Source organism: Tamandua tetradactyla, chromosome 4 (assembly GCF_023851605.1).
Source record: "Tamandua tetradactyla isolate mTamTet1 chromosome 4, mTamTet1.pri, whole genome shotgun sequence".
In the NCBI taxonomy this organism is placed as follows: Eukaryota; Metazoa; Chordata; class Mammalia; order Pilosa; family Myrmecophagidae; genus Tamandua; species Tamandua tetradactyla.
In genome coordinates this window covers 117,568,633-117,596,107 of record NC_135330.1, presented here as the reverse complement: position 1 = coordinate 117,596,107, position 27,475 = coordinate 117,568,633, and the positions used below count along the sequence as shown (strand labels likewise).

Here is a 27,475-nt window from a genome sequence, read left to right as displayed (position 1 = left end):
CCTTCTACATCAGATCCAGAGTAGTATTTTCAAATTGTATATCAGATCATAACACCCTCCTTCTTAAAAGCCATTATTACCTTCCTTCTGCTTTTAAGATGAAGACCCAAATCCTCAATCTCCAGTGTGGTAGGTGGCCTCACTGAGGACCCCCAGTGATTTCCCACCACACTATATTCACCTCCTTCTGTGATGATCCCCCATTTGACTATGGCCAGACCTAGCGAATTCCTTCTGATAAATAGAATATGCAAAAGTGGGATTAGGTTACATAGAGGCCATGGCTTCTGTCTTGGTGTTCTCTCTTGCTCTTGGGTTACTTGCATTAGGAAAAAACAGCTGCCATGTGATGTGATGAGGCAGCCCTGTGGAGAGACCCATATGGCCAGGGTCCAAGGCCTGAATAGTATATGACTGACCCTGGAAGCAGATTCCCCCAGTCAGATCTTCCACTAAGCCTGCATCCTTGGCTGACAGTTTGACAACAGCCTCGTGAAACCCCATGAAACAAAGGTACCCATTTAGCTACACTCACATTCCTAATCTACAGAAACTGCCAGATGATGTTTGCTATTTTAAGCAGCTAAATTTTGAGGTATTTTTTTACGCAGCAAAAGATAACTAATACATTTATATACAAGCTTACTTTGAAGTATTCATTCTTTGTCTTAGCACTTCAACCTCTTTCTTTTTTTGATAGTTACATATGTCATGCTTCTTCCCATCATAAGACCTTTGTATATCTCTTTGCCTGCAATGCTATTTTTCTTTGCTTAATTAATTCCTTACCCTTAAAAACCTCAATCTGAACCCTTTTTTAGGGGACTTAACTCTTTGGACTAAGTAAGTTTACTCATTTTACAAGTTAATAGCACTGAGATTTTTCCTTTGGATTACAGTTCTTATTAGACATTACTTTCTATGATTGATTGTCTTTCTTACAAATACTATAGTTCTTAAGGAAAAGGGCCATGTCTCTATTTGCTCACTAGTATTTGCCCACGACCATAGTGCAGTATCTGGCACATAGCAGTTGATCAATATATATTTATTGAATAAATAAACTAGAAATGAGGGTTTTTTTTTTTTTTTTTGCATCAGCAGGCACCAGGAATTGAACCCAGGTTTCCAGAATGGCAGGTGAGAACTCTGCCTGTTAAGCCACTGTGGCCTACCCTAGAAATGAGATTTTGATAATGATTTTTATTGACTATTATCTCAGCGCATGAGAACAAAGTAAAGTGAAGTAAATGTCTATATACCACTCATTCCAGGCCAAACACTGATTATAATATCGCTTCTTTTTGACACACACAAGTGCTATTCTAATTAGAAAGTTTCATTCTGTCCTGGCTCTGGGGCATCAGATGTCTGAACTGCAAAAATAAAACCCATATTTTGTTGCAGCATATACAAAGGGTCAATCTCCTAAATCTCCTAGAAATTGATAAGTAAAGAGCCAACAATACAACAGTAAAAATCTGTAATAGATACGAATAGATGTGTTCACCAAAAAGGAATTATAAATAGCCCTTATACATATAAAAACTGCTCAATTTCTCTCACATTAAGAGAAAAGAGACTTCAAACTATTTTAAGATATAATATCTTAGATTGGCAAAATTCTAAAAACTTGATAATACACTGTGAAAGTCTATGGGGAAATAAAACTGGAGAAGTAAAGCAGAGCAAACCCTATAGAAGGCAATCTGGCAGAACCTATCGTATTATATATGCAAAAATTATAAATATGATGCTGCATTTTCTCTTCTGGCAACTTATTCTGTAGATATACCTACCCATGTCAGAAATCATGTACATACAAGGTATCAGTACCACGTTTCTTGTAATAATAAAAGCCTGGAAAGTATTTAAATATTAACAGGGAATTAATTAAATAAATGATGGTATTCCACACAGTGCAATTATTAAAAAAAAATAGAATATGGAGGTTTTTTAATATACTGATACAGAAAGCTCTCCAGGATATATTTGTTAGTTTTAAAAAAAAAGCAAGGTAGTAACAGACTGTATAATATGCTACTTTTTCTGTGAAAAAGAAAAAAGATAAGAATCTATATTTATATTTGCTCATATATATAAAAAGAAACAAGGGTACATAAAAAAAATTCTTATGTATATGTGGGTGTGGGTGAGAACTGGGCAAATGTGAATCAGATGTGGGTGAATTTTCATTGCATATTTATTATATTTTAAATTATCAGATTGTGCCACCTATTTAAAACATTAAATCAAAACACATCTTTTGGTCTTATTTGTCTTATATCTGACATACAAGATACCAGAGTTTTCTGTGCCCTTGAACTCTAAACTCCTTAAGACAGTATAATGAAATGGTAAGAGCAAAGATTGTACAGCCACGCTTCCTGGGTTCAAAAACAGCTTTGTCACTTACTAGTTTTGTGACCTGGAGTAAATTAATCTCCATGTGCCTTCTTCCTTTGTAAAATGGAGGGTTTTTTTGTAAGATTAAATGAGTTAATTCATGTGAGGTACTTTAAACAGTGCTCAGTACCCGGTAAATTTTCAATGTGTACCATTATTATTATAATATTTATAATTATCATTGTCATCATCATTACTTTTATTTATGCTATTAGGATAATATCTTATACTTTTAGTGAAGAACACAGAAATGAATCTGGATTAGTATCTAAGAAGTGTTCAATAAGTATTTGCTGCACAGATTTAGGGTTCTAAGATTAAGGGTTTAAGGAAAGTAGGCCTGCTTCATGATGGTATAAGAATCCAGAATTACCTAAATGCCATAGAGACACATATTTCTTTTATTGTTAGGTGATGTGACAAAATTCAGACACTAAATAACATTCCTTATGTTGTGATTTATTCCAAAAGGCCCTAAACAACCAAGTATAGTGTGTGTGTGTTTAAGAAAACAGGCTCTGGAATCAGATAGGCTTAGTTACAAAGTCCAGCTCCCACTCACTAGTGAAGTCACCGTAGAAGAACATTTAATCTCTTTGAATATCAGATATCCTCCTGTCAACACAGAGATGACAAACACTCACACAAAGTGGCTGTGATGAAAATACATCATGGCACAAGGTAGGCACTCAATGATGGCCCTCACAGCATTGTTACTAAGACAAAATTAGCGTTGTTGTCGTTATTATTTTTACCTAATGTACCGAAGAAATCATTGCCTAGGAAAGGAAATCCGGGTCTGTTGGCCAGAACAATCATCCGAAAATCAGGATGAATTACGACAACATTTTCTCTTCCATTCACATTAGCAGAATCTGAAAAATAACATTTTTTCTATTTATTCTTTATTGATATTTGGTAACTCTTAAGAATATAAAGTTATATAGCCTTTAACATGTTAATCATACTGTTTGATTATAAAAGCTCTAAGAAATCTGTTGCGATAAAAGTTTCTGAAAAAAGAATTTTCTTGAGAAAGTTTGCTTAAGATCCTAAACTAAATTGTACAGGAAGTTGCATTTTTATGTGAATTCAGTGTACCATCTAAAAAGCAAACTTGTCAAAATTCTGTCTTACAGTGCTTAAACCTGGCTTGAATGATGTCACTCCTAAAAATAAAAAATAAGTAGAACTCTATAAGAAGAAATAATCCAAACATTCTTTAGTTTTTATCAAATCATCTGTATCATTTTGTATATAGTCTATCATTATGCAGCTGAGAGGCAAATTCTGTTTAGATGATGTACCCTTCAATCTAACCACACAGAATAAAGTTCTTGAAAACCTATTTAGCTCAATAGTGCAATTTTGGTTTATTTCCAATCAAGGGATTCTACCACAGTTCTTAAAAAAGTAATCTCAAGTTGACTAGTGTTTGAACTCTTTAAACAGCTGGTAGGAAATTGCTTAAAGTATTAAATGAATGGAATATTACATTCTACTGGCTAAAGTACATTTCAGATAGAATTGTTAGCTCAGACAATAATTTAATATAGTAAGATCTTTATTTTATGGCTATTTTTAAAAAGAAACACTTGTCATCTGGGTTTATTTAAATCTGTGTTAGGGCCCATCTTTTAAAAATGGGAGTTGTGAAACACTTGTAATTTTATTTGAAAGATGTTAGTAAGAACCTAACTCATAACCCTTTTTTTTTTTTTTTTTTTTTTTAACATGGGCAGGCACTGGGAATCGAACCCAGGTCCTCGGGCATGGCAGGCAAGCACTCTTACCTGCTGAGCCACCGTGGCCCGCCCCTCATAACCTTTTGACACCAAAAGTAAGCTTTCAATGTGCTACATATTCGTGTGCTAATACAACCAATAGTTTTAACATTTGATCCCCATTAATTTCAGTAGTGGCAGACCAGAAGGGTATGTGGCCACAGGCAAAATTTAATTCATTCATTCACTGAAATAAAAACAACAATAAGAAATGAAAAAAAGCAAAGAAAATGAAAAACAGTTAGGAAACCATGTTTAAGAGATCTTTAAAGCTCTTGTGTTTAACTGTCAACCATACTCACACTTAAGTTGGTTGTTTCCTTCTAGACTAGCCCTCAGAAATGTAGCAGAGAACATGGAAGGTTACCAGGAACTAATCACTCTTTAACTAAAAATTTGTTCCAACAATTCTTTCTTTCTCTCTATTTCACAGTCCTCATGATGCCTCTAAAGAGGACAAGCAGAATTCTAATCCGAAGGGTCTCAATGATCTTTTAAGAGATAGCCGTTAAGATATCCAACTTAAATTTTATTTTTCCAAAGATTCCCCGTGATACTGAACATTAGCCTACTTCTATCGGTTCTGGTTTTCCTAGCCTCACAAATGGCACTTTCACAATAACTGTGTCCAAGAAGAACACCTCTATGATTATGCACTCATGCAGTGATAATAGTTTTGCTTTATAGGATCTTTTAAAAATATTACAGATTCTAGTAATTAGCTTCAACTTTTTGAAAAGTTATTGGCTTTATATTTTCAAAGGCTAGTTACAGATTTCCAAGTCTTTTCAGAAAATAAATGTTTTTAATTAGAAACTAGAAAATGTTCTCACATTGCAGTAGATAATAGACTGATGGGATTCATCTGTATACTCTTCCCTAATAACAACACAAAAAAGGAAATGTGTGTATCTGCTTCTGTGCAGCATATATGCATGAAAACACACACATATATATAATAAAATTTCCAGCAATTTTTCTAATTATATTTAGCTTAAAATAAAATTAGTAATAATAATGGGAGTAGACAGTATTAGAAACATGTCAGTTTTCAAAAGTTCCAAATTATAGAAATAAAAAGTATCACACACAAATAATTGAGAGATCAGTATATTAAGAACTGTGTGTTTGTATTTTCAGAGTAGAAAAATATGACACTGATTTATCCTAGTATTAGCAGTGAAATTTTCAAAGATGTTCTTTGACTATAAAAGTAAAACTGACAAAGTTAGATTCAGAAGTACTGGTTTTTAAAAATGATTGTCAGTACAGACAATTTAAGTTAGACTGAACTTGTGCTTGTAACCAACTAAGTCTGTGATGTAAAAATTGCATGTGTTAAAAGGAAAAAATCGATTTTTTAATACTTACTTGCAACAATGCGTCTTCCATCTGCTAGAATCATTTCCCCATTTTCTACCAGAGTTTTTAAAATACAGGTGACATTTGTTGGGGCCTTGTCTGCCTCATCAACTACCAGAACATGACCCAACTTTACTGCTTTAACCTTTAAAAACAGAAAATCTATTAGAAACAAAAGAGTGAAAACAACCATCTTAAAAACTACATTATTTATTGCTTTAGACTGATAATAGCTGGTTTTATTTAAGTTATATGCACACTCTCATAAAAAATGTCTGCAGCAGAGCTGGAACAAAATTTATGGGCCTCCACTGAAAGCTTCACAGTCACTAAACTGCTAACTCTATAGTAATCTCACTGCTTAGCATTAAAATGCTACTATGGTGGTGATGCCCAATAACATTTCATACACTAGGAGAGATTTAAAATGAATACAACAAATGCAGAAATTGAAATGCCACAGGGGTTAAGAGAAATGAGACATCACAATCAATTCAGAATGCTGCATCTGATATGGATCTTGAAAGAGTGAATGATGATGGATGGATGGAAAGATGGTCACAGTACATGGTGCTGGAAAGAGTGGTATTCAAGACAAAGAATACAAGGTCAAACTCAAGAAATCTAGGGACATATTTAGAGCAGAGTGATTATGAATACTCTCTTTTGGCTGAACTAGAGGTTATATGTAAGACAAGAGAGAAAAGGGACTGGAATGGGAGACTGGACTGCCAGACCAGAAAGAAGGTACTTTACCTCATTAAGTAATGGGATATAAAGATTTATGAGTTAAAACATGATAGGAATGGACCTGAGTTACATTTTAGTATGTTTAATCTGGCAGCAATGTCCAGAAGAGAGTTAAAGGGAATTAACCATATCATTTAGCTAAGAAGTGGTTTGGGGACCTGATTTTAGGAGAGGTATATTGAAAAAAAAAAATGGGAATGAGGATTAGATTGATCTGAAGACTTTTGCAGAGACAGAATCTATAGTTTCAGCAACTGAATAGATGGAAGAGGGAGGAAGGAAAAATAAGAAAGACTCCTAGATTTTCTTTCTAGGAGGTGACTGGGTGAATGGTGACATTATGAAAAGAAAGATAAAAGCTAGAGGAACGCTAAAACACATTTGGGTATGGGTAGGAGGGGATATTCAGTGAATTTAAATGTGAACCCAAAGATTTTTTTTTTAATAGTAAGAAATATCTGATAACATAAAGTGGACCATACCATAAAATTTTGTAAGTACAAATTTTGGTGAATAATCTTAAAGGAATACAGATTTTGAAATAAGGTGATTCCCTCAACCACAAATATTTTATTTCATTTTGTAGAAAACTGATAATGGATATATTTTTAAAGAGTAAATAAATAAAACAAATTGGGAAGATGATGGAACAGGATAGGCCAAGTTCACTCCTGCTCCAAGGAACAGATACAGAAGTGACAGAAAAACTACTCGGAGAGCGATCCCAGGGTGTAGGTGACCTGGTAGGGTCTTCTACACCACATAGGGCTCTCGTTGAAAGAGCAGAAGAAATGAGACTTGGAGAACTGGAGACCATCCAGCGAATGCAAACAGCCTCGCTCACCCATTTCCAAACGGAGGCCCGGAGCCATCAGGAGTGCACGAAGAAGTAAGCCAATCCGAGTTCCTTGAACAAGCTAACCTCATGCAGCACTAGCTGTGCCCTGAAACCTGCGACTCCCCCTACACCTCATGCATCTGAACCTCGTCACCACCACGCACTCTAAGCACCACTGCCTCGACCACCCTCCCCCCCCACACCTCCCACCTTACACCCTGCCCAAAGCATGCACACAAGCCTACTCCAGCCTACCCACCTCTCCCACACAAGGGAAGTATTGCCCCATCCCTCCGGAGACCCACGTACACCCGTCCAGCCCCTGGACCCACACGTCCCCCTCCCCGCCCTCTGCAGGCAGTCACCCACACATCTGGGATGCAAGCGTTCACCTTCATACCCAGACCACACCCACACCTAGCCCATACAGTCGCTGAATCCTGCCCAGACCCCTGACCCCCTCCCCCTGCCAAGCATTGTGAATGTGCACATCAGCATCTGCCCCCCACCCCCTCAATCTGTATGCACACATGCACCCACCCATACCATACCCTCTCACCTCGGGGCAAACACTGACCTGCGCATCCCTGCCATACCAGCCCCCAGCCCACGCAGGCACAATCTCACCTTGCTGTCCCCGAGCTCTGTACACCAGTACCCCAGGGCCCTGCATCCCAGACCTTGCACACACCAGGGCCCTGGCCCCTAGATCCACACACACCAGGGTCCTGCCCCCAAGACCAAAGCACCGGCACAACCATCTCTTCCCTGCCAGGCACCCACATTTCCATCCACAGACCTCTTGACTTCTGCATCCCACCCCCCCCCCCCGCCTGCCCAGCACATGTGCACACCTTTGGTCCACCCCACAATACAAGTGCCCTTTTCCCACAACTGGCAGGTGCTCTCATGCGCATCTGTGCCACGTAGCTTATAAAACTCGAGGACTTAACTGCTCACCTGGAATAACTTGATAAGGAACAGCAAACTAACCCAAAAGCAAATAGAAATAGAAGAAGTGAAATAGCAAAGATTAATTTTCCTCTCTGCACAGCCTTTGCTGTATCCCATTAGTTCTGTGATGTTGTATTTTCATTTTCATTAATCTCCAGATAGCTACTGATTTCTCTAGCAATTTCTTCTCTGATCCACTCATTGTTTAAGAGTGTGTCATTTAATCTCCATATATTTGTGAATGTTCTCAGTCTTTGGTGGTTATTGAGATATAGCTTCATTCCATTGTGGTCAGAGAAAGTGCTTTGAATAATGTCAATGTTTTTAAATTTACAAAGACCTGTTTTGTGTCCCAGCATATGATCTATCCTGGAGAATGCTCCATGAGCACTAGAGAAGAATGTATATCCTGGTTTGGGGTATAACAATCTAGATATAACTGTTAGGTCTAAATCATTGTTCAAATTGTTTGATTTATCTATTTCCTTATTAATCCTCTGTCTGGATGTTCTATCTATAGAGGGGAGTGGCGTACTGAAGTCTCCTAATATATTGTTGAAACGTCTAGTGTTCTCTTCAGTTTTGCCAGTGTCCATCTCATGTGCTTTGGCGCTCCTTGATTGGGAACACAGACATTTATGATTGTTATTTTTTCTTGATTAATTGTACCTTTTACTAATGTATAGTATCCTTCTTTGTCTTTTATGATGTCTTTACATTTAAAGTCTATTTTGTCTGATATTAGTTTAACTACTCCTACTTTCTTTTGGTTACATCTTGTGTGGAAAATCTTTTTCCATTCTTTCACTTTCAATCTATTTGTATCCTTGTGTCTAAGATGAGTCTCTTGTAAGCAGCATATAGCTCGGTTATATTTCTTAATCCATTCTGCCAATCTATCTTTTAGTTGGTTGCCCTATTCCAGACCTCCCACTCCTATCTTTTATGTTTTTTTCAGCTGAGAGGACTCCCTTTAGTATTTCCTGTAGGGCAGGTCTGTTGTTAATAGAGCATATGCTGGGGCACAAAACAGGCCTTTATAAATTTAAAAATACTGAAATTATTCAAAGCACTACTTCCGATCACAATAGAGTGAAGCTGGATACCAATAACCACCAACGAATAAGAACTTTCACAAATATATGGAGATTAACTGACACACTCTTAAACAATGAGTAGGTCAGAGAAGAAATTGCTTGAGAAATCAGTAGTTATCTGGAGATGAATGAAAACGAGACTACAACATCTCAGAATTCATGGGATGCAGCAAAGGCTGTGCTGAGTGGGAAATTTATTGCCTTAAATACCTATATTAAAAAAGAAGAAAGAGCAAAAATTTTGGGCTTAACTGCTCACCTGGAGGAACCTGAGAAAAAACAGCAAGCTAACCCAAAGCAAACAGAAGAGAAATAACAAAGATTAAAGCAGAGTTAAATGAATGGGAGAACAAAAGACTAGAAAGAATCAATAAAACCAAAAGTTGGTTCTTTGAGAAAATGAATAAAGTCATTGGGTCGCTAGCAAGGCTAACTAAGGAAAAAAGAGAGAGGATGCAAATAAAATCAGAAATGAGAGGGGGTTCATTACCACAGACCCTAAATAAATTTTAAAAAATCATAAAAAGAGAATACTATGAAGGACTGTACACCAACAAAATAGACAACTAAGATGAAATAACAAATTCCTGAAAACTCACAAACAAGTTACACTGACTCAAGAAGAAACAGAAGATCTCAACAAATCAATTGCAAGTAAAGAGATTCAATCACTCATCAAAAATCTTCTTACAAAGAAAAGCCCAGGACCATATGGCATCACAGGGGAATTTTACCAAACATTCCAAAAAGAACTAACAAATATCCTACTCAAACTTTTAAAAAAAATGGATGAATAAGGAACACTACCTAACTCATTTTATGAAGCAAAATCATCTTATAACCAAAACAGGGTAAAGATGCTAAGAGAAAGGGAAAATATAGACCAATCACCCTAATGAACACAGATATAAAAATTCTCAACAAAATATTAGCAAATTGAATCCAAAAGCACATTAAAAGAATTATACACCACAACCAAGTGGGGTTTATACCAGGAATGCAAAGATGGTTCAAGACAAGAAAATCAGTTAATGTAAAATAGCACATTAACAAATCAAAAGAGAAAAATCAGATGATCATCTCGACTAATGCTGAAAAAGCATTCAACAAAATTCAACACCCTTTTCTGATAAAAACACTTCAAAAGGCATATATGAAAAACCAATAGCCAGCATCATACTTGATGGTGAGAGGCTGAAAGCTTTCTGCCTAAGATCGGGAATGAGAACAAGGATCCTCTCTGTCACCACCATTATTCAACATTGTACTAGAAGTTCTAGATAGAGCAACCAGGCAGGAAAAAGAAATAAAAGGCATCCAAATTGGAAAGGAGGAAGTAAAACTTTCATTATTTGCAGAAGACAGGATACTATACTTGGAAAATCCTGAGAAATCTACAACAAAGTTACTTGATCTATAAACAAATTCAGCAAGGGGGCAGGTTATAAAATTAATATGCTTGGTGGGCCAGGTGGCTCAGTAGGCAGAGTTCTCGCCTGCCATGCCTTAGACCTGGGTCTGATTCCTGGTGCCTGCCCATATTATAAAATTAATAATAATAATAATAATAATAATAATAATAATAATAATTAATGTGCAAAATCAGTAACATTTCTATACATAAGCAATGATCTACCCAAGGAGTCAATTAAGGAAAAAATTCCCAAAATAGCAACTAAGAGAATCAAATATCTAGGAATGAACTTAATTAGGGACGTAAAGGACTTGTACACAGAGAACTACATGAAATTGCTAAAAGAAATCAAAGAATATCTAAATACGTAAAAGACATTCCATGCTCATGGATAGGAAAGTTAAATGTAGTTGTCACTTCTACCCAAATTGATCTACAGATTGAATGCAGTACCAATGAAAATCCCAATAATCTATTTTGACAACTTGGAAAAGCTAGTTACCAAATTCATCTGGAAGGGAAAGAGACCTCCAAATGGCTAAAAGCATCCTAAAAAAAAGAAGAATGAAGTGGGAGAATTAACACTCCCATTTTAAAACTTTATTATAAAGCCACAGTGGTGAAAACAGCATGGTACTGGCAGAAAGACAGTAGTATTGACCAATGGAATCTAATCAAGAGCACAGAAATAGATCACCTAATATGGTCAACTGATCTTTGACAAGACCCCCAAATCCACTGAACTGGAACACAATAGTCTTTCCTATAAATGGCATGGGAGAACTGGGTATCAATAGCCAGAAGAATGAAAGAGGACCCTTACCTTATACCCTATAAAAAATTAACTCAAAGTGGATCAAACACCTAAATATAAGAACCAGTACCAGGAAGCTCTGAGAAGAAAATGTAAGCAAACATATTCAAGACCTAGTAATGGGAGGTAGCTTCCTAAACTTTACATCCAAATCACAAGCAAAAAAAAAGAAAAAATAGATAAATGGGAACTCCTCAAAATCAAATGCTTTTGTGTCTCAAAAGACTTTGCTAAAAAGGTGAAGAGGTAGCCAACTCAAAGGGAGAAAATATCTGAAAATCACACATGGGATAAAGGTTTGATATCCTGTATACATGAAGAAATCATACAATTCAACAACAAAAGAACAAGCAACCCAATTATAAAGTGGGCTAAAGATATGAATCGGTGTTTTTCTGAAGAACAAATAAAGATGGCTCAAAACACATGAAGAGATGCTCATTCTCATTAACTATAAGGGAAATGCAGATCAAGACTACAATGAGATACAACCTCACATACATAGGTTTTTTATAGGAAACTAAAAATGTTAGAGAGTATGTGGAGAAATTGGGACATTTATGTACTGCTGGTGGGAATGTGTAATGGTACAGCTGCTATGGAAGACAGTCTGGTGGTTCCTCAGAAAACTAAATATAGAGTTGCTCTATGACCTGGCAATATTACTACTCAGTATGCACCCAGAAGAGCTGAAAGCAGTGACACAAACAGATCTGTACACCGATATTCATAGCAGCATTATTCTGCTGCTATGAATTGCCAAAAGATGGAAACAATCCAAGTCCCCATCAACAGATGAGTGGATTAACAAAATGTGGTATACACATACAATGGAATATTATGCAGTAGTAAGTTGAAATGACATCCTGAACCACGTGACAAGATGGATGAGTCTTGAGGACATGATGCTGAGTGAAAATAAGCAGACACAAAAGGACAGATACTGTATGATTCTAGGCTCATAATACAGAATATAGGGGACCTAGAGATGCACGGAAGCTTGCAATAGGTGAACAGTTAGCTAATGAGGTTGGACTTAATTGTAAGGGAATAGATAGAAGTGAAGATGGTTCACTAGTGGGTCTATAAGTAATATTAGTATAATTGAAGGTGAACATGATTGAAAGGGGTTGTATAGACTCATGTGTCCCATCAATAAATACGACAAATACAAGTAAGTTCTTGTATGAACTACTGAAAAGATATGAATCTTGTACAAACTGTGTAATTTCAGGGTGTGGGGGAAAATGCTATTGCATGCTATGGGAGATGTTTAACAGGAAAACAGCAACAGTACCACAGCAATATCAGGGGTACATAATGGGGGGAGGGACAAGAGTTAGGGGAAGCTCTGGATTTTGTATTTGGTAAGGGTGTGTCTACTGGTTATCTTTCTCTTGGGAACGATGAAATTATCTAAAATTGAGAGTGTGGATGGACTGTTGACTTTGGACATTATACATGAGTCCCAGTAGATGGAGGTGGCTGAAAGATGCACTGACTGAGAAGTAGACTGGCAAATGATGGTGTGTACATATGATTGAACATTGTGCTGCTACAAAAAGTAATGAAGTTGTGAGGCATGCAACAATGTGAATGAACCTTTGGGACATTTGGTGAGGCAAAATAAGCCAGAAACAAAAGAGCAAATATTGAATGATCTCAATTAGAAAATGCTTATAAGAAAATTGGGGCCCAGATTGTAAACTCTTATAGCAGTCACATCTAGTCTGTAGTGGTAATTGGTTTTTCTGGATTTTGGGAAGCTGTTTTATATATGTATAACCTGGTATTCAGAGATAAGAATGAAGCTGAGCAGGTCAAGATCAAGGTAATTCAGAATATAGGGGTAAGGAAGACATTACCTGAATTCTAGAATATCACCTACTCTTTGAGACAAAAGGAAGAAAGGTTTACTTTGTCCAGAACCTAAATTTTCTGTAGCAGATAATCTAACTCAACCTCTCTAGATAGATCATTTAAACAATCCAAACACAGGGAGCCCAGAATAAGAATGAAGGCCTTTAATTCTGTATAGCATAAGGTAATGCCTGGATACATTTTAGAGTATACTAAGCAGATAATCAAAAAGCACTGGCAATCGGGCAGGCCACGGTGGCTTGCCTGCCATGCCAGAGGACCCGGGTTCGATTCCCGGTGCCTGCCAAGGTATTAAAAAAAAAAAAAAGAAAAAGAAAAAAAAAGGTACTGGCAATCTCCCTGAGGAATGGGAGAAAAAAAATGGAACTATTAAACTTTACCACCAGGGAAACCCCAGATACTGTGTCAAACAGTAGGGATACCCTAATCAATAGGACAACTCTTGATCTTGAGGCTTGCTCTTACGAAGCTTATGTATGTAGCAGAGAAGCATAGCTTACCTGTATGTATGCCTAAGAGTGACCTCAGAGGATCTCTTTTGTTGCTCAGACGTGGCCTTTCTCTCTAAGCCCAACTCTGCAAGTGAAACCACTGGCCTCACTACTATGTGGGACACAACATCCAGAAATTAAAGTCTCCCTAGCAGTGTGGGAGATGACTCCCAGGGATAGCCTGGCCCTGGCACCATGGGATCAACAATGCCAGATTGACAAATGCCAGAATCTACTCTGGAGGTCACTCTTATGCAGGTTTCAGTTAGACATTGCTGCCTATCATAACTTGGAAAACCCCAACCAAAACCATTCCTGCCAATTGTAAAGAATATCTAAGGCATTATATAAGATTCTACAAAGGTTCTACACACTAGGGTAGGTTTATGCCCTCCAGATGGGTCCCTGGAACAGGTAAGTCCTGAAATGCAGAGGGGCCAGCCTTTCCAGAAACATCAACTAGTTCCATCCCCCTATCCCATATTATTGACAGTACCTTCCAAACTAAAAAAGCTAGAATGGGTATAGCCCAAATACCCCTAAAGAGTGAGAGAAAGATCAAAGGTAATGGTGGAGTTATACAGAGAAAGTTGGGTTTAACAAGCAAGTATGAGTGCTGAAATAATTTTATTAATATTTCTTTTAGTCACCAGTACCTTAGAGCAGCTACATGTAAAAACCTAACATTATAATTGTAACCCATACCAAACTGTGAAATCTGTTCTACAACTAATTGTTGTGCTGTGCGTCGAAATTTATTGCTTTTTTGTACATGTTATTTTTCACAAAAAAGAAAAGAAAAAATGATGATAATAAATATATATATTAATGTTCTGGAGTAGCTAGAAGGAAAAATCTGAGATGATGGTCCAGTAGCCCATGATAAACTCTGGGATCTGTACTGTAACTACTTGTTGAAGAGTGCTTTGAAAACTATTGCTTTTTTATTTCTTTGCTTTGTATATGCTATATTATACAATTAAAAAAGTTAAAAACAAATGAACACACACCTAAGATTGTAGAACTTTAATCCATACCAAATTCTGAAATCTGTTCTCCAACTAATTATTGCAATGTACTTTGAAGTTTATTGTTTTTCTGCATATATGTTATTTTTCACAAAAAAGAAAAAAAGAGAAGGATGAATATAACAGAGAAGATAACACATGAGTATGACTGCTGAATCATTATACTGATATTTATTTTGGTCTTCAGTGTCTTGATGCAGCTAGAAGTCAAAACAAAAAAATCATAGAACTGTATCCCATACTAAATTTTAAAGTCTTTTCTATACTTGTTAAAATGTACTTGGAGAAATGATCATGATGATGAATATGCAACTATGTAATGATACTGTGAATTACTGATTATATATGTAGAACAGAATGATCAAAAATTACGAACGTTTGCATTTGTTTGGTGTTTTTTGGTATTTTTAAAAAAATTTTAAAATTAATTAAAAAAAACCAAGTTAAAAAAAGTACTTGGAATTTAGTGCTTTTTTGCATATATTTGTTATATATACATATATGTATATGTATGCATATATTTCATATATATATATATATATATATATATATATATATATATATGAAAAAAAACTGAATTAAAAAACAGAAAAAAAAGGTGAAACTTCTACCCCTAATCCCAGTGTTCACATCTCCATTCAAGGAAAGTAGAGGCCAATCTGGGAGAATTCAGCAGGAGATACTAACAACTCAAGCACTGGAGTCTGAGCCAGAGAGTCCCCATGATGGCTAATTTGTGCCTTTGTTGCAAAGAAGTTACCTGTACAAAGGGACAGGCCTGGCTGGTAGAATTTCCTTGGGTCTCGGTGGGAAAGCTGAGGACTAGATCTTCCCAGCTGCCCAAACACTGGGCTAGTATTTTACCCATTTAAAAAGTTTTTAAAAACATTCAAGAAACATAAACTAATTTCATACTCTGTGCATTTGAAAACAATAATAAACTTTTTATTTTTTAAATTCTGGAATGGAAAAGAAATCAATAGAGGATTTCTGTCATTCTTTAAGTCTCTCACTCTAGAAAGAGAAGAATAGAATAAGAAAACATGATCTTTTCTCAATAATTCTCATTTAAATATCAACCCCAAAATGACATATGAATGAATGCTTTCCAGTTAGACTGAAACATATTGGAATCTATGAGATTTTTTCCTCCCCACCAAAGGCTGAAATAAAAAAAATTAAAATACTAAAAATTTAAATATTAAAAAATATAGTTGAAAATATTAATATAATTGGACTACTTACCAAAGGTGAGTCTTCATACACAATAAGTCCATCTTTAACAGAAGGCTGAAGAGTAAGAGTTTGTACTGTAGTATCCCTAAAGTGAAACCAATACATTTCATGGTCAGTAAAGAAATGAGCTGTTTTGATCATAATAAAAACATAACCCAAGAATCCTTTTTCCCTTCTTGTTCACAATCCTGTTTTTCCCAGATGAATAAAAATAGCAACTGAAATCCCATTTGGCAAAAGAATTTTGTAGATGTAAATATGAATGATAAGGGTTTGGAAATTAATCCAGGTTTATAGATTATTCATGTTCTTAACGTCTCTTTTTCCTTCTGGTAATATCTCTTGCGATCATTTTATCCCTTAAAATCACCTTCTGAGGGTGAAGAGGAGAAATTTAAAAATAAATATATATTATATTTAAATTATTTAAAAATAATTTTGAAGGCAATTTTGGTGATACGGTGGCATGCTGATGTGACCAATTACAGTAAGTCTATCATTCATTCAGGTTCATTCTGCCACTACTAAGTACGAAAGGCAGATGGCCTTGCCTCACTCCAAGAACTATGAAATATGAGGTCCCCCATGAGATTTTGAACATTTTGACAGGATTAGGACAATCCATTTTATTTTCTTAAGTCCACCTAATGCTATTTATCTGCCCCTCCTTTAGGCCAGGATCTTCAAAAGTATTAATAGTGTGAAATACCCTGATTTTGTACACCTCTTCACATGGTAAACTATGAAGTTTATATCACCTGTGAATATTCTTGCCAAAAAAGTGTATACAGAAAGTGCAGGTGATAGGTAGATCTAGACAATTTTAAGAGGATCAAGTTCACCTATCTTAAAATTGCTTGAAAATTTCTGTGGCATGTTTGATCATTTCATATAGAGATTTGAATCACTTTCACAATGTGAGTAGCACCTTTATTTAGAAGACTTCAAAGTTGTCTTTTCAAATTATCCTACCACTTATTCAAAGTAAAATGTGAAACTGCAACTCTGTTGTTCTGAATACATACCATGTGTAAAATATTACTTAGAATGTGAACTTCAGTCCTTAGAGCTATGGAATACATCTGAAGATTCTACCCAAATGCCAAATTTTACTACACTCTATTAAAATTATAAAATGATTATCAATTTAAATAACCTAATCATTACATGATGATCATAAGCAAAGCAAACTTAGGATATTACTCAAATTATTACTTTTACAGCAAAACAGATTAAACCAAAATCAGTTCATGCTTTGAGAAGCAGTTGTGGGGTAGTGGAAAGGACTTTTGAGTGAGACCAACCAGGATTCAAATTCTGGCTCTTGGCACTTTATTTGTCATATGACCTTGGACAAGTAATAAAACCCACCCAAGATGAGATATCGTTGATTCAACATTTGGAAAGTATCTAGCACAATATCTGGCAGATATCATGAGTGTTATTACATGTTGGCTTTAGCTACTTGCTGTTACAGTTATTGCTGTTATTGGGATTGAAAGTTGCTTGCCTCTTTCTTCAGGTTTTACTTGGTCTTCAGGTTTTAGCATAAATGACAATTATTGGAAATTGCTTTCTTCACCCTTCTCAGATTAGGTTACACGTGCTTGCTACGTGTGTCCTTTGAACTCCAGATGTCAGGTAATTGCTTATTTCAATGTCTATCTTTTATACAAATTGTAATATCTAAGAGCGTAGAACATATTTACTTCATTCCTCATTTTACCTACGGCATCTAGAAGATGTCTGACTTACAGGACGAATGTAAAATATATTTGTTGAATGAATGAATGCATGAAATGAATGAAAAGTGCTAACTCAACACACTGCAGTTTACTGTAGCACAGTATGCAGGCTCCACAAATTTACTGGATAATGGAACTTTTTTTTTTTAAACAAAGAACCTTGAACTATAGAACCCACTCTAGTAGATGTTCGGTTAGATTAAGGTTGGCTTTCTTAGCATTAAAGAATCTTCCTTGATCATCCTTAAGTCTGGATCAGAAAATACAATCATATTCAGTCTTGGGGTTGATTAGTCTGGTGGTGGAGAGGGAAGTGGTTTATGTCCATCATGGACCCTACAGAGTTGAATTATTGTAGTAGGTGACTGCTGCATCCGACTCCTCATTTACCAGGGCTTGAGCAGGCATGATAGCAGTATATTACTGAGAGTTAGTGTTTCTAGACTCCTGGTTATCTACCTCATTTGCACCTAGCTTGAAAGACTTCTCCCTTTGATGTGAGCACATGGTGAATGGTTTCTTAGTTTATTCCCAGGGGATCTGGCCTATTCCCATTCCCGACTCCTATTCCAAGCTCCTCCCTTAATCCTGACTCCCATGGGCCTGACACCAGTCCCCATAATCAACTCTACTTATGGTCCTAGCACTACATTCAAATAAAAATTTTTTTGAATCTGCAGTTTTTGTTAAGACATATACCATATTCTGCTCAAATTATACAATGGCTCATAGTATCCTCACTTAGTTGTACAATGATCCTCACTCTCAATTTTAGACAATTTACATTGCTTCAAAGAGGTAAATAACAGATTACACAGCCACACACACATACAAAAACCAAAACACTCCATATCCCTTATCCTCCCCAATTATTTACTCCTGTTATTGGTGTGGTACTAGTACAGTATTGCTGTTAAATATAGTCCATAGTATGCAGTAAATAAATAATTTTTCCTATACCATTCTATTATTAACTCTTTGTACAAGTGACATATATCCATTTTCTATATGCCTGAGTCTCATACATTTTTCTACAGAACCTTCTTTATGCCATACATTCATACATTTGAATGTATGAAGTTCATGCAAGAACTTATTTATATTTGTAATGTTAATTGGTGAGATACATGACTTTAGACTACCCTTTAATCATATTCACCTTCAACAGGCTCTATTACTCATAATCCCAATAACAAACTACCATCACCTCTATCCACTCCCGAACATTTAAAATCAACCTCATCAGCAATTCTGTATATATTAGGTAAACACTCCCCCTTCTCTAGCTTCTGTCTCTAAGTCCCCTATATTCTACATTTTAAGACTGTGAGTTTACATTTTCTAGATGGTTCATGTTAGTAAAATTATATAATGTCTATCCTTTTGTGTCTGGCTTATTTCACTTAGCATTACATCCTCAAGGTTCATCCATGTTGTTGCATACTTCAGGACCTCATTACTTCTTACTGATGCATAATATTCCATCATATGTTTACAACATATTTTGTTTATCCACTCATCTGTTGCTAGACAGTTTGTTTCCATATTTTGGCAATTGTGTATAATGCCACTATGAACATCAGTATCTACATTAAATTTTACAAAGAACTCAACATTATTCTTTCATCTTCTGAAAAAGTCAAATTAAAATGTGCTTTGGAGGACGTTAAGGAAAGTGAAAATATATTGTGTCAATTTATTGTGGCTTACCAACTTTCAGCATGAATGTTTCTTATGCAACATAATGATATATAATCATATATCCATTTTCTATATTCCTGAGTCTTATACATTTTTCTACAGAACCTTTCTATGCTATCTTATTTGCTAACAAATGAATTTTTAGAGTTTTAAACAAACCAAGAACAAAGTTCAATTAATCTCACTTAAATTCACTGTTAATATTCTAGCATGGAGGAAGGGGGTGGATCAGGAAAGGAAAAAGATATGTTCACACAGATTTTTTATAGCAATATAACAAATTTCTCACCTCAGCTCACACATATTTAATGAGCATGAAAATGACACCTTCCAGTACCAAAATGGAAAGCGGAACTTGTACATCATTGTCAGTAGAAAGGAGAAATTCAGTTATAACCCTAATAATTATAGCACTTCATAGCAGATTAAAAACACTAAATTCAAACTGAATTCCAACTTTTTAAAAAGGTAAATGAGATTTCTCTATAACACTGGAATTCTCATAGCACACAGCTTATCCTATTAGATTTCTCAAATGACTTTTGAGCTACAAATAAAACCCACAGGTTTTCGGGAACAAGCATGAATCACATGATTTCAAAAGAGACTACAAATGAGGATAAATTCAGATAGGAATCATGGCTTGCAGTAGGGTATTCTATGAGAAAGAGGAATTTACAGGATAAAAGTGGTTTTATTCTGTTTTTACTACAGACTGTTTCATCTTGTTCATCAAAGGAAAAGCAAAGGTTGGTAACATGCATAAAATGATACTGAGTTTCAAAATGGGGTTGATTTATATTTCTGTAAGTTATCCTAATTATATGAGGGGATAACAACCCACTATTTAATACACCAAGAAAAAACCTTGTTTTCTAAGATACTAAGTATCCTATACTACCATAAACCTCAAATTAGTAAGTGATGAGGTGACTACCATGGCCTCAGGTGGCATATGAGTTGACTTTTATTCCCCCAACATGAAGAAGTGGGTTCATGCAAGGTATACAAAGGTGTCTCAACACAAAAAAATTAATTATTTTAATTTATAAGCTGCTGGAATGCAATATACCAGAAATAGAATGGCTTTTAAAAAGGGAATTTATTAAGTTGCAAGTTTACAGTTCTAAAGCCATGAAAATGTCCAAATTAAGGCACCAACAGGAGGTTATTTCACTCAAGAAAGGCTGATGCTGAACAGCTCTGTCATCTGGGAAGTCATGTGGCTGGCATCTGCCGAGGTTTTTGGGTTCTGGACACCTCTCTCGACTGGGAAGGCACACACAACTTCCACTAGCTTTCTCTCCTCATTTCATAATGCTTCCCCAGGAGCACCTTCCTTTTCCATCTCCAAAGGTCTCTGGCTGTGTGGGCTCTGTCAGTTCTGTTGAGTATAAAGCGTTTTCCAAAAATGATTCCCTGTTAAAGGGCTCCAGTAAGTGACCCCACCTTGAATGGATGGAGACACACCTCCATGAAAACCATCTAATCAAAAGTTACCATCCACAGTTGGGTGGGTCACATCTGCATGGAAAGAATCAGAGATCCCACTGAGCAATATTGAATGAGGATTAAAGAACTGGGCTTTTTCTGGGGTACACAATGGTTTCAAACCGGCACAACCACATTCACAAATCAAATGAGAAAACCACATGGTCATCAAAACTGATGCAGAAAAAGCATCCAGCAAAATTCATCATTTCCCCTGTGCTGGTTTGAAATGATCATGGACCCTAGGAAAGCCATGTGTTAATCCTGATCCATCATGTAGAGGCAGCCTTTTCTTTTAATCCCTATCCAGCACTGTAGTTTAGAAACTTGATTAGATTATCTCCACAGAGATGTGACAGATCCAGTTGTGGGTATTAACCTTTGATTCAAGGGAAATGTGACTCCCCCCATTCCAGGTGGATCTTGATTGGTTCACTGGAATCCTTTAAAAGAGGAAGCATTTTGGAGAGCGACAAGTGAATGATGAGAGAGCCACAAGAACCACGAGAGCTCATGTAGCCAGAGACCTTTAAAGATGAAGAAGAAAAACGCCCCTGGGGGAGTTCCATGAAGCAGGAGGCCTGGAGAACAGGATAACAAATGTCACCATGTTTGTTATACCTTTCCAGTTGAGAGATAAACACTGAACTTCATCGGCCTTTCTTGAGTGAAGGTAACCAACTCTTGCTAGTACCTTAATTTGGACATTTTGATAGGCTTGCTTTAATTTAGATATTTTTGTGGCCTTAGAACTGTAAACTTGCAACTTAACAAATTCCCCTTTATAAAAGCTGTTCTGTTTCTGGTATATTGTATTCCAGCAGCTAGCAAACTAGAACACCCCCTAACAAAACCACCCCAACACAACAAGGCCATACATGAAAAAACCACAGACAATATCTCACTCGATGGGGAAAGACCAAAAGCACTCCTGCCAAGTCTGGAACAAGAAGACAAGGATACCTACTCTCACCACTGTTATCCAACATTGTATTGGAAGTCCCAGCTGGAGCAATGAGGCAAGAAAAAGAAACAAAAGGTACCCAAATGGGAAAGGAAGAAGTGAAATTCTCAGTATTTGCAGATGACATAATCCTACATTTAGAAAGTTTTGAAAAATCTATGACAAGGCTACCAGAGCTAATAAATAAGCACAAGAAACTGGCAGGACATAAGGCCAACATACAAAGATCAGTGGTTTTTCTACACACCATAATGAGCAACCTGAAGAGGAAATCAAGAAAAAAAAACTCCAGCAACAATAGCAACCCCCCAAAATTAAATATCTATGAACAAATCCAACCAAGGATGTAGGCTAGTTTGAAGCTGTTAATGTATGGCAGAAAAGTCATGTCCTTCTTCCTTGTGGGGTCAGCCATGTTTCTCTTAATGCTGATGCAACACTATAGGTTGGAAACCTTGATTGGATTGTTTCCATGGAGATATAACATACCCAATTGTGGGTGTGGACTTCTGATTAGATGGAGACGTGGCTCCACCCACTCAAGGTGGACCTTGACTAGTTTCCTTCGAAAAAGGAGACATTCTAGAGAAAACAAAGTTGCTTCAGAGATGCAGACACCTGGAGATGTTTGGAGTGCCAACAGAGAACAGACGCCTAGATATGGCTGTTTGGAGATGCAGAGCCCAGATGTTGCCATGTGCCTTCCTTTGAGATACAAAGCAAGGCAGAACCCAGAGTTATGTCTTGGGGGAGCTAAGTGAAAGCCCACAGACACTTAGAGAGGAAACCAGTGGCCTCCTAAGCCGGAAGCAACATAACCAGAATAAGGACCAGCAGATGCCAGCCCCACACTCTCACATGTTTAATTGATTTTTAAAGACAATATAATGACTCTGTTTCAGAGAATTCTGACAAAACCATGGCTCTGCATTTATGGGCATTTTGAACCAAAAGATATAAATTTTCCATACAGATAAGCAATGACCATAAGAGAATATTGTATTTGCTACAATTTCAATTCTATCATGATTTGTTCTTCTAAAAATCAGCTTTGAAACATAAGCTAATAAAGGTTTAATTAGAGGCAATAATTTAAACAACACTGGGGGTGGAGAGTTAAAATATGGCTTAGTCATATTTCCTTAGTGTGTTGTTAATAAAGAGATGAATTTCCAGTGCATAACAGTTATCAGTAATGTTTGATGAATTAATTAGAACTAATTGCTGACATTCATGTTATCACCAATTGTTCTCACTTTTTACTATCTTACAAACTACAGCTGTCTATCAACTAAAGCCTGTTTTAATAATGGGACCACTCAAAGAAATACAGTGCTAAACTCTATTCTTCCTTTAACTCTGTAATTTAAAGTTGTTGTTTTTTTAAAAAATAGGAGTCATTAATGCCTCCATGGTAATTTTAAGTGATCCCAAATGCAATAAAAGTAATTATATTATGTACAGACCAAATTTTTGTCAAATAAGGAAAGAAAATTAGCCTCTGAAGAGCAAGCACAATCTGTTCTAAAATGTTGCTTGTGAGGGTACATTAACCTAATATCATCTAATTTACTGAAGGACAAAAGATCTTAAAATAGTGATGTTTATTTTGAGGATGATATTTTAATGAGTTGTATTTAATTGGTTTATGGGTAGCTTTCTTTCAGGAAAATTTTAATAGTTAAACATAAGAGTGAAGGAAGAAAGAAGATTACATGAGTTTTAAATAGCTGACAAAATATCTGTAATTTATAGTTTATTAAAATAAAAATAGCTATAGGAATAGTCTATTCATTAATATAAACCAAACACAAGAAAGGAAAGACAGATATGGCGCATAGGAGGTTCTAAATATCTGTTCAATATTTTAAAAAAAGGAGTGATTAAGAAAAATGAATTAAATGGTAATTTTTTTTGGCATGGCAGGCACTGGGAAATGAACTAAATGGTAATTTTCATAAGATATAAACCTAACATTACTGATTGAGAAGTAAATATCTGAAGATATTTTCCAAGTGAAGGAGAATTCACGGCATCATTAAAAATATAATTTTCAGAAGACTTTTTTTCGTCCTCATTATGCATTTTGTTTCTTTTTTCATTATTCATTTTTTGTTGTGAAAAATGACATATATATATATATATATATATATATATATAAAAGCAATAAATTTCAAAGCACACCACAACAATTAGTTGTAGAAAATATTTCAGAATTTGGTATGGGTTACAGTCCCACAATTTTAGGTTTTTCCTAAAATTATACTTTTTAATTATATAATGTAACATATATACAAGGCAAAGAAAAAAAAAGCAATAGTTTCCAAAGCACTCTTCAACAAATAGTTACAGGATAGATCCCAGGGTTTATCATGGGCTACCATACCATCATCTTAGACTTTTTCTTCTGGCTGCTCCAGAACATTGGAGGCTAGAAGGAATAAATACTTCTTTATCAGTATAATCGCCTTTTCTTTCTCCCAATCTTTAGGGGTATCTGGGGTATGCCCATTCTAATTTTCACGTTGGAAAGGGCTGTCAGTATGGGATAGTGGGCTAGAAATAACTGATGTTTGAAATGGCTGGCCTCTCTGGGTTTCTGGACTTAACTGGCCTAGAAACCCATATGGAGGCTGTAGATTTATGGAAAGTAATCATAGTGAGTGGAAACTTTGTAGAATCTCAGATATAACCTTAGGTGCTTTTTAGGGTTGGCAGGAATGGTTTTCGCAAACCATGATAAGTAGCAATATCTAGCTAAAGGGTGCACAAGAGTAGTCTCAACTCTACTGAACTCTCTCAGCCACTGACACCTTATTTGTTACAATTATAAATTAATTGTAGGAAACGATACATTGTCCATCCCACAGTGCCAGGGCCAGGCTCATCCCTGCAAAATATATTCTACATTGCCAAGGAGACTTTCACCTCTGGATGTCATGCCCTATGTACAGGGGAGGATTAATGTTTTACTTGCAGTCAGGCTTAGAGAAAGAGACCACATCTGAGCAACAAAAGAGGTCCTCTGGAAATAACTCTTAAGCATACCTACAGCTAGGTGAAGCTTCTCCGCTACATATATAACCTTCACAAGAACAAGCCTCAAGATAAAGGGCTTGGCCTATTGACTTGGGCATCCCAAATGTTTGAGACAGTACCAGGGGTTTCCCCAGTGGTAAAGTTAAACAGTTCTATATTTCTTCTCCCATCTCTTTAGGGAGACTCATTTTTAAAAAGCAATGAAATAAAGGTAAAGAGAACGAATAATAATTACTAAAAAAAAAAAAAAAAGATAGCACTACCTAGATATAGGTGATATAAACAAGTGTAAGAATGTAATGTTTACATACATTCTGGGCATTCTGCTAAGAAGCTGAATACCCTTCATTCTCCTGCCCACCAACAAAAGACAAATTGATTTTGCTGTATTGGGAAAGAAATATCTTCAGGCCGTCAAACAGAAAAAGTAATTCTATACAGTGCTGTCTTCTGATACAGAAAAGGAGGACACAAAATAGCCATGATTATAGCAGTGTTCATTAAAAACCAGCATTGGACGAATTCTGAGATCTTCTCCTAGTTTGATCAATCTCTCAATCTCTTAAAGCCCAAGATTATCAATCTCTGTAGAGGGAATTAAAATAGAACATTTGAAGCAGAGTAAAAAGTCAAAAGATAAAAGGAGGGAGGGAAGGAGAGAACAAAGGAAGAGGGGAGGTGGGGGGAAGGAGCAAGGGGAGAGAGCGAGAGTGAGAGCAAGAGAGAGAGAAATAGTGCCTTGACTGCTTTTAGAGAAAAGTCCTTTTTGTAAGACAAGCAAAATATTATTTCTTCCAAAATGACTGAAAAGATTCCAGCTCTTAAAATAGTTGTTTTGGAGGACTAATAGTTTATTTAGTAGTCAATCACTCATCTTTAATATGCCCAGATGCAAAAAATCCTAACATCAAAAAAGGAAGGAAAACATTAAAGGGATAATATTTATGGAAGGAAGTCTACTGTGATGCAATGCTTTGCTTTTCAGAGGTAGATTTTTAACAGGAAGAGTAGGTACAAAATAGTTATGCAAAACAGTCCTCTACGGAAGTTAAACATTTCAAAATATGCTTAGTTTTCAAAATCTACCCATCTCCATTACATCTCCTAACACTGTATTAACACTATTCTAAAAACAAATTCCTCCAATGCTCAAAGCCATGCTGATAATTAAGTCCTTTAACAAACTGAAAATTTTGTAAATTGTCCAGTCTTTAAAGATAAAAAAGCAAATCTACTAAAATGATACAGTAGTTCAGAAAATTGGATCTTTTACCTTTACTCTGAACATTTGCTTTGCTGCTTGGTAAATTTTAGGAATTCAGAAAATGACCTAATTTCTTGCAGGAACTTCATTTTTCCATTTTCAAACAAAAAGAAAAATCAATGTGTAAGTTTCTAACTCCCTCTTCTCCTGTCATTAAAAAATGTATCTATTTTCTAATCAGCTTTTTTTTTTTTTTTTTTTTTTTTTTTTTAAGAGAGAGGGAGGAAAGGAAGGAAAGACAGAGAAGGAAGGAAGGATGGAAGGAAGAAAGGGAAACATTTTTAAACATTTTCTTGTTTTATTATATTTTGTTTGTTTGTTTGTTTTTTACATGGGCTGGGGCCGGGAATCGAACCGGGGTCCTCCGGCACGGCAGGCAAGCACTCTTGCCCGCTGAGCCACCGCGGCCCGCCTCTAATCAGCTTTTAAAAAGGAACAGAAGGGCATGCGTGGGTTGTTCAGTGGTAGAATGCCAGCCTTTCATGTGGGAGACCCAGGTTCGATTCCTGGATCATGGACCATCCCCCATCCCAGCCCCCGCCACCAAAAAAAAAAAAAAAAAAAAGGAATGGAAGAAGAAATGCAAATAAAACATAAAATTGAATGAATGTGCAAAGATGTACACACAGATGGAAACAGGGTTTGAGGCTGGCAAATGCTGTCTCCACACTGGATGAATCTTCATCAGAAAATAAAGTATATGGTGATCTGTGTTTTCTTAAAGCCTTACTAATTGGGTAATAATATAAACATATGACAAAGAGTCAAAAACTAGTAAGTGACCACATTTACTTATCAAGACATACCATAATCTTTCATTCAACAAATATTTATTGAACACCTACCAATGGGAATTGCTGTAGGTGTTGCAAAAGTATCTGTGAACAAAACAAACAAAATATCCTTCCTTTGATGAACTTAAATTCATTTTATTTTTTTAACTTTTTATTGTATAGTATAACATATAAAATTTATTTTAAAGTGAATTTATCTTACCATACTTATAACATTAGTAATGTATTTACTAATGTTATACATTAGTGTAATGTATACTAATGTAAAACACCTTTTTTATTGGAATAAAAAGAATATTAGAATATTCTTTTTATTCCAATAAATAACTTTATAACTTATTGGAATAAGTTAAAATAAATATTTTTGATCACCAAAACAAATTTTAAACTAGCCAGTTGCTGTTTAAGCTAACCAAAAGAGG

At 35.9% G+C, this 27,475-nt stretch overlaps 1 protein-coding gene across 2 annotated transcripts in view; it reads right to left on the bottom strand.

The window, feature by feature from the left end:
• VWA8 (von Willebrand factor A domain containing 8) overlaps positions 1–27,475 on the bottom strand; it is a 631,595-nt gene that overhangs the window by 252,131 nt on the left and 351,989 nt on the right. For both annotated transcript variants that reach the window (XM_077158362.1, XM_077158361.1), the window contains exons 22-24: positions 16,065–16,140; positions 5,562–5,697; positions 3,162–3,281 (exon numbers count right to left, since the gene is read on the bottom strand). In XM_077158362.1, the coding sequence (XP_077014477.1) occupies positions 3,162–3,281; positions 5,562–5,697; positions 16,065–16,140 (332 nt within the window). The remainder of the gene's footprint in view (positions 1–3,161; positions 3,282–5,561; positions 5,698–16,064; positions 16,141–27,475) is intronic.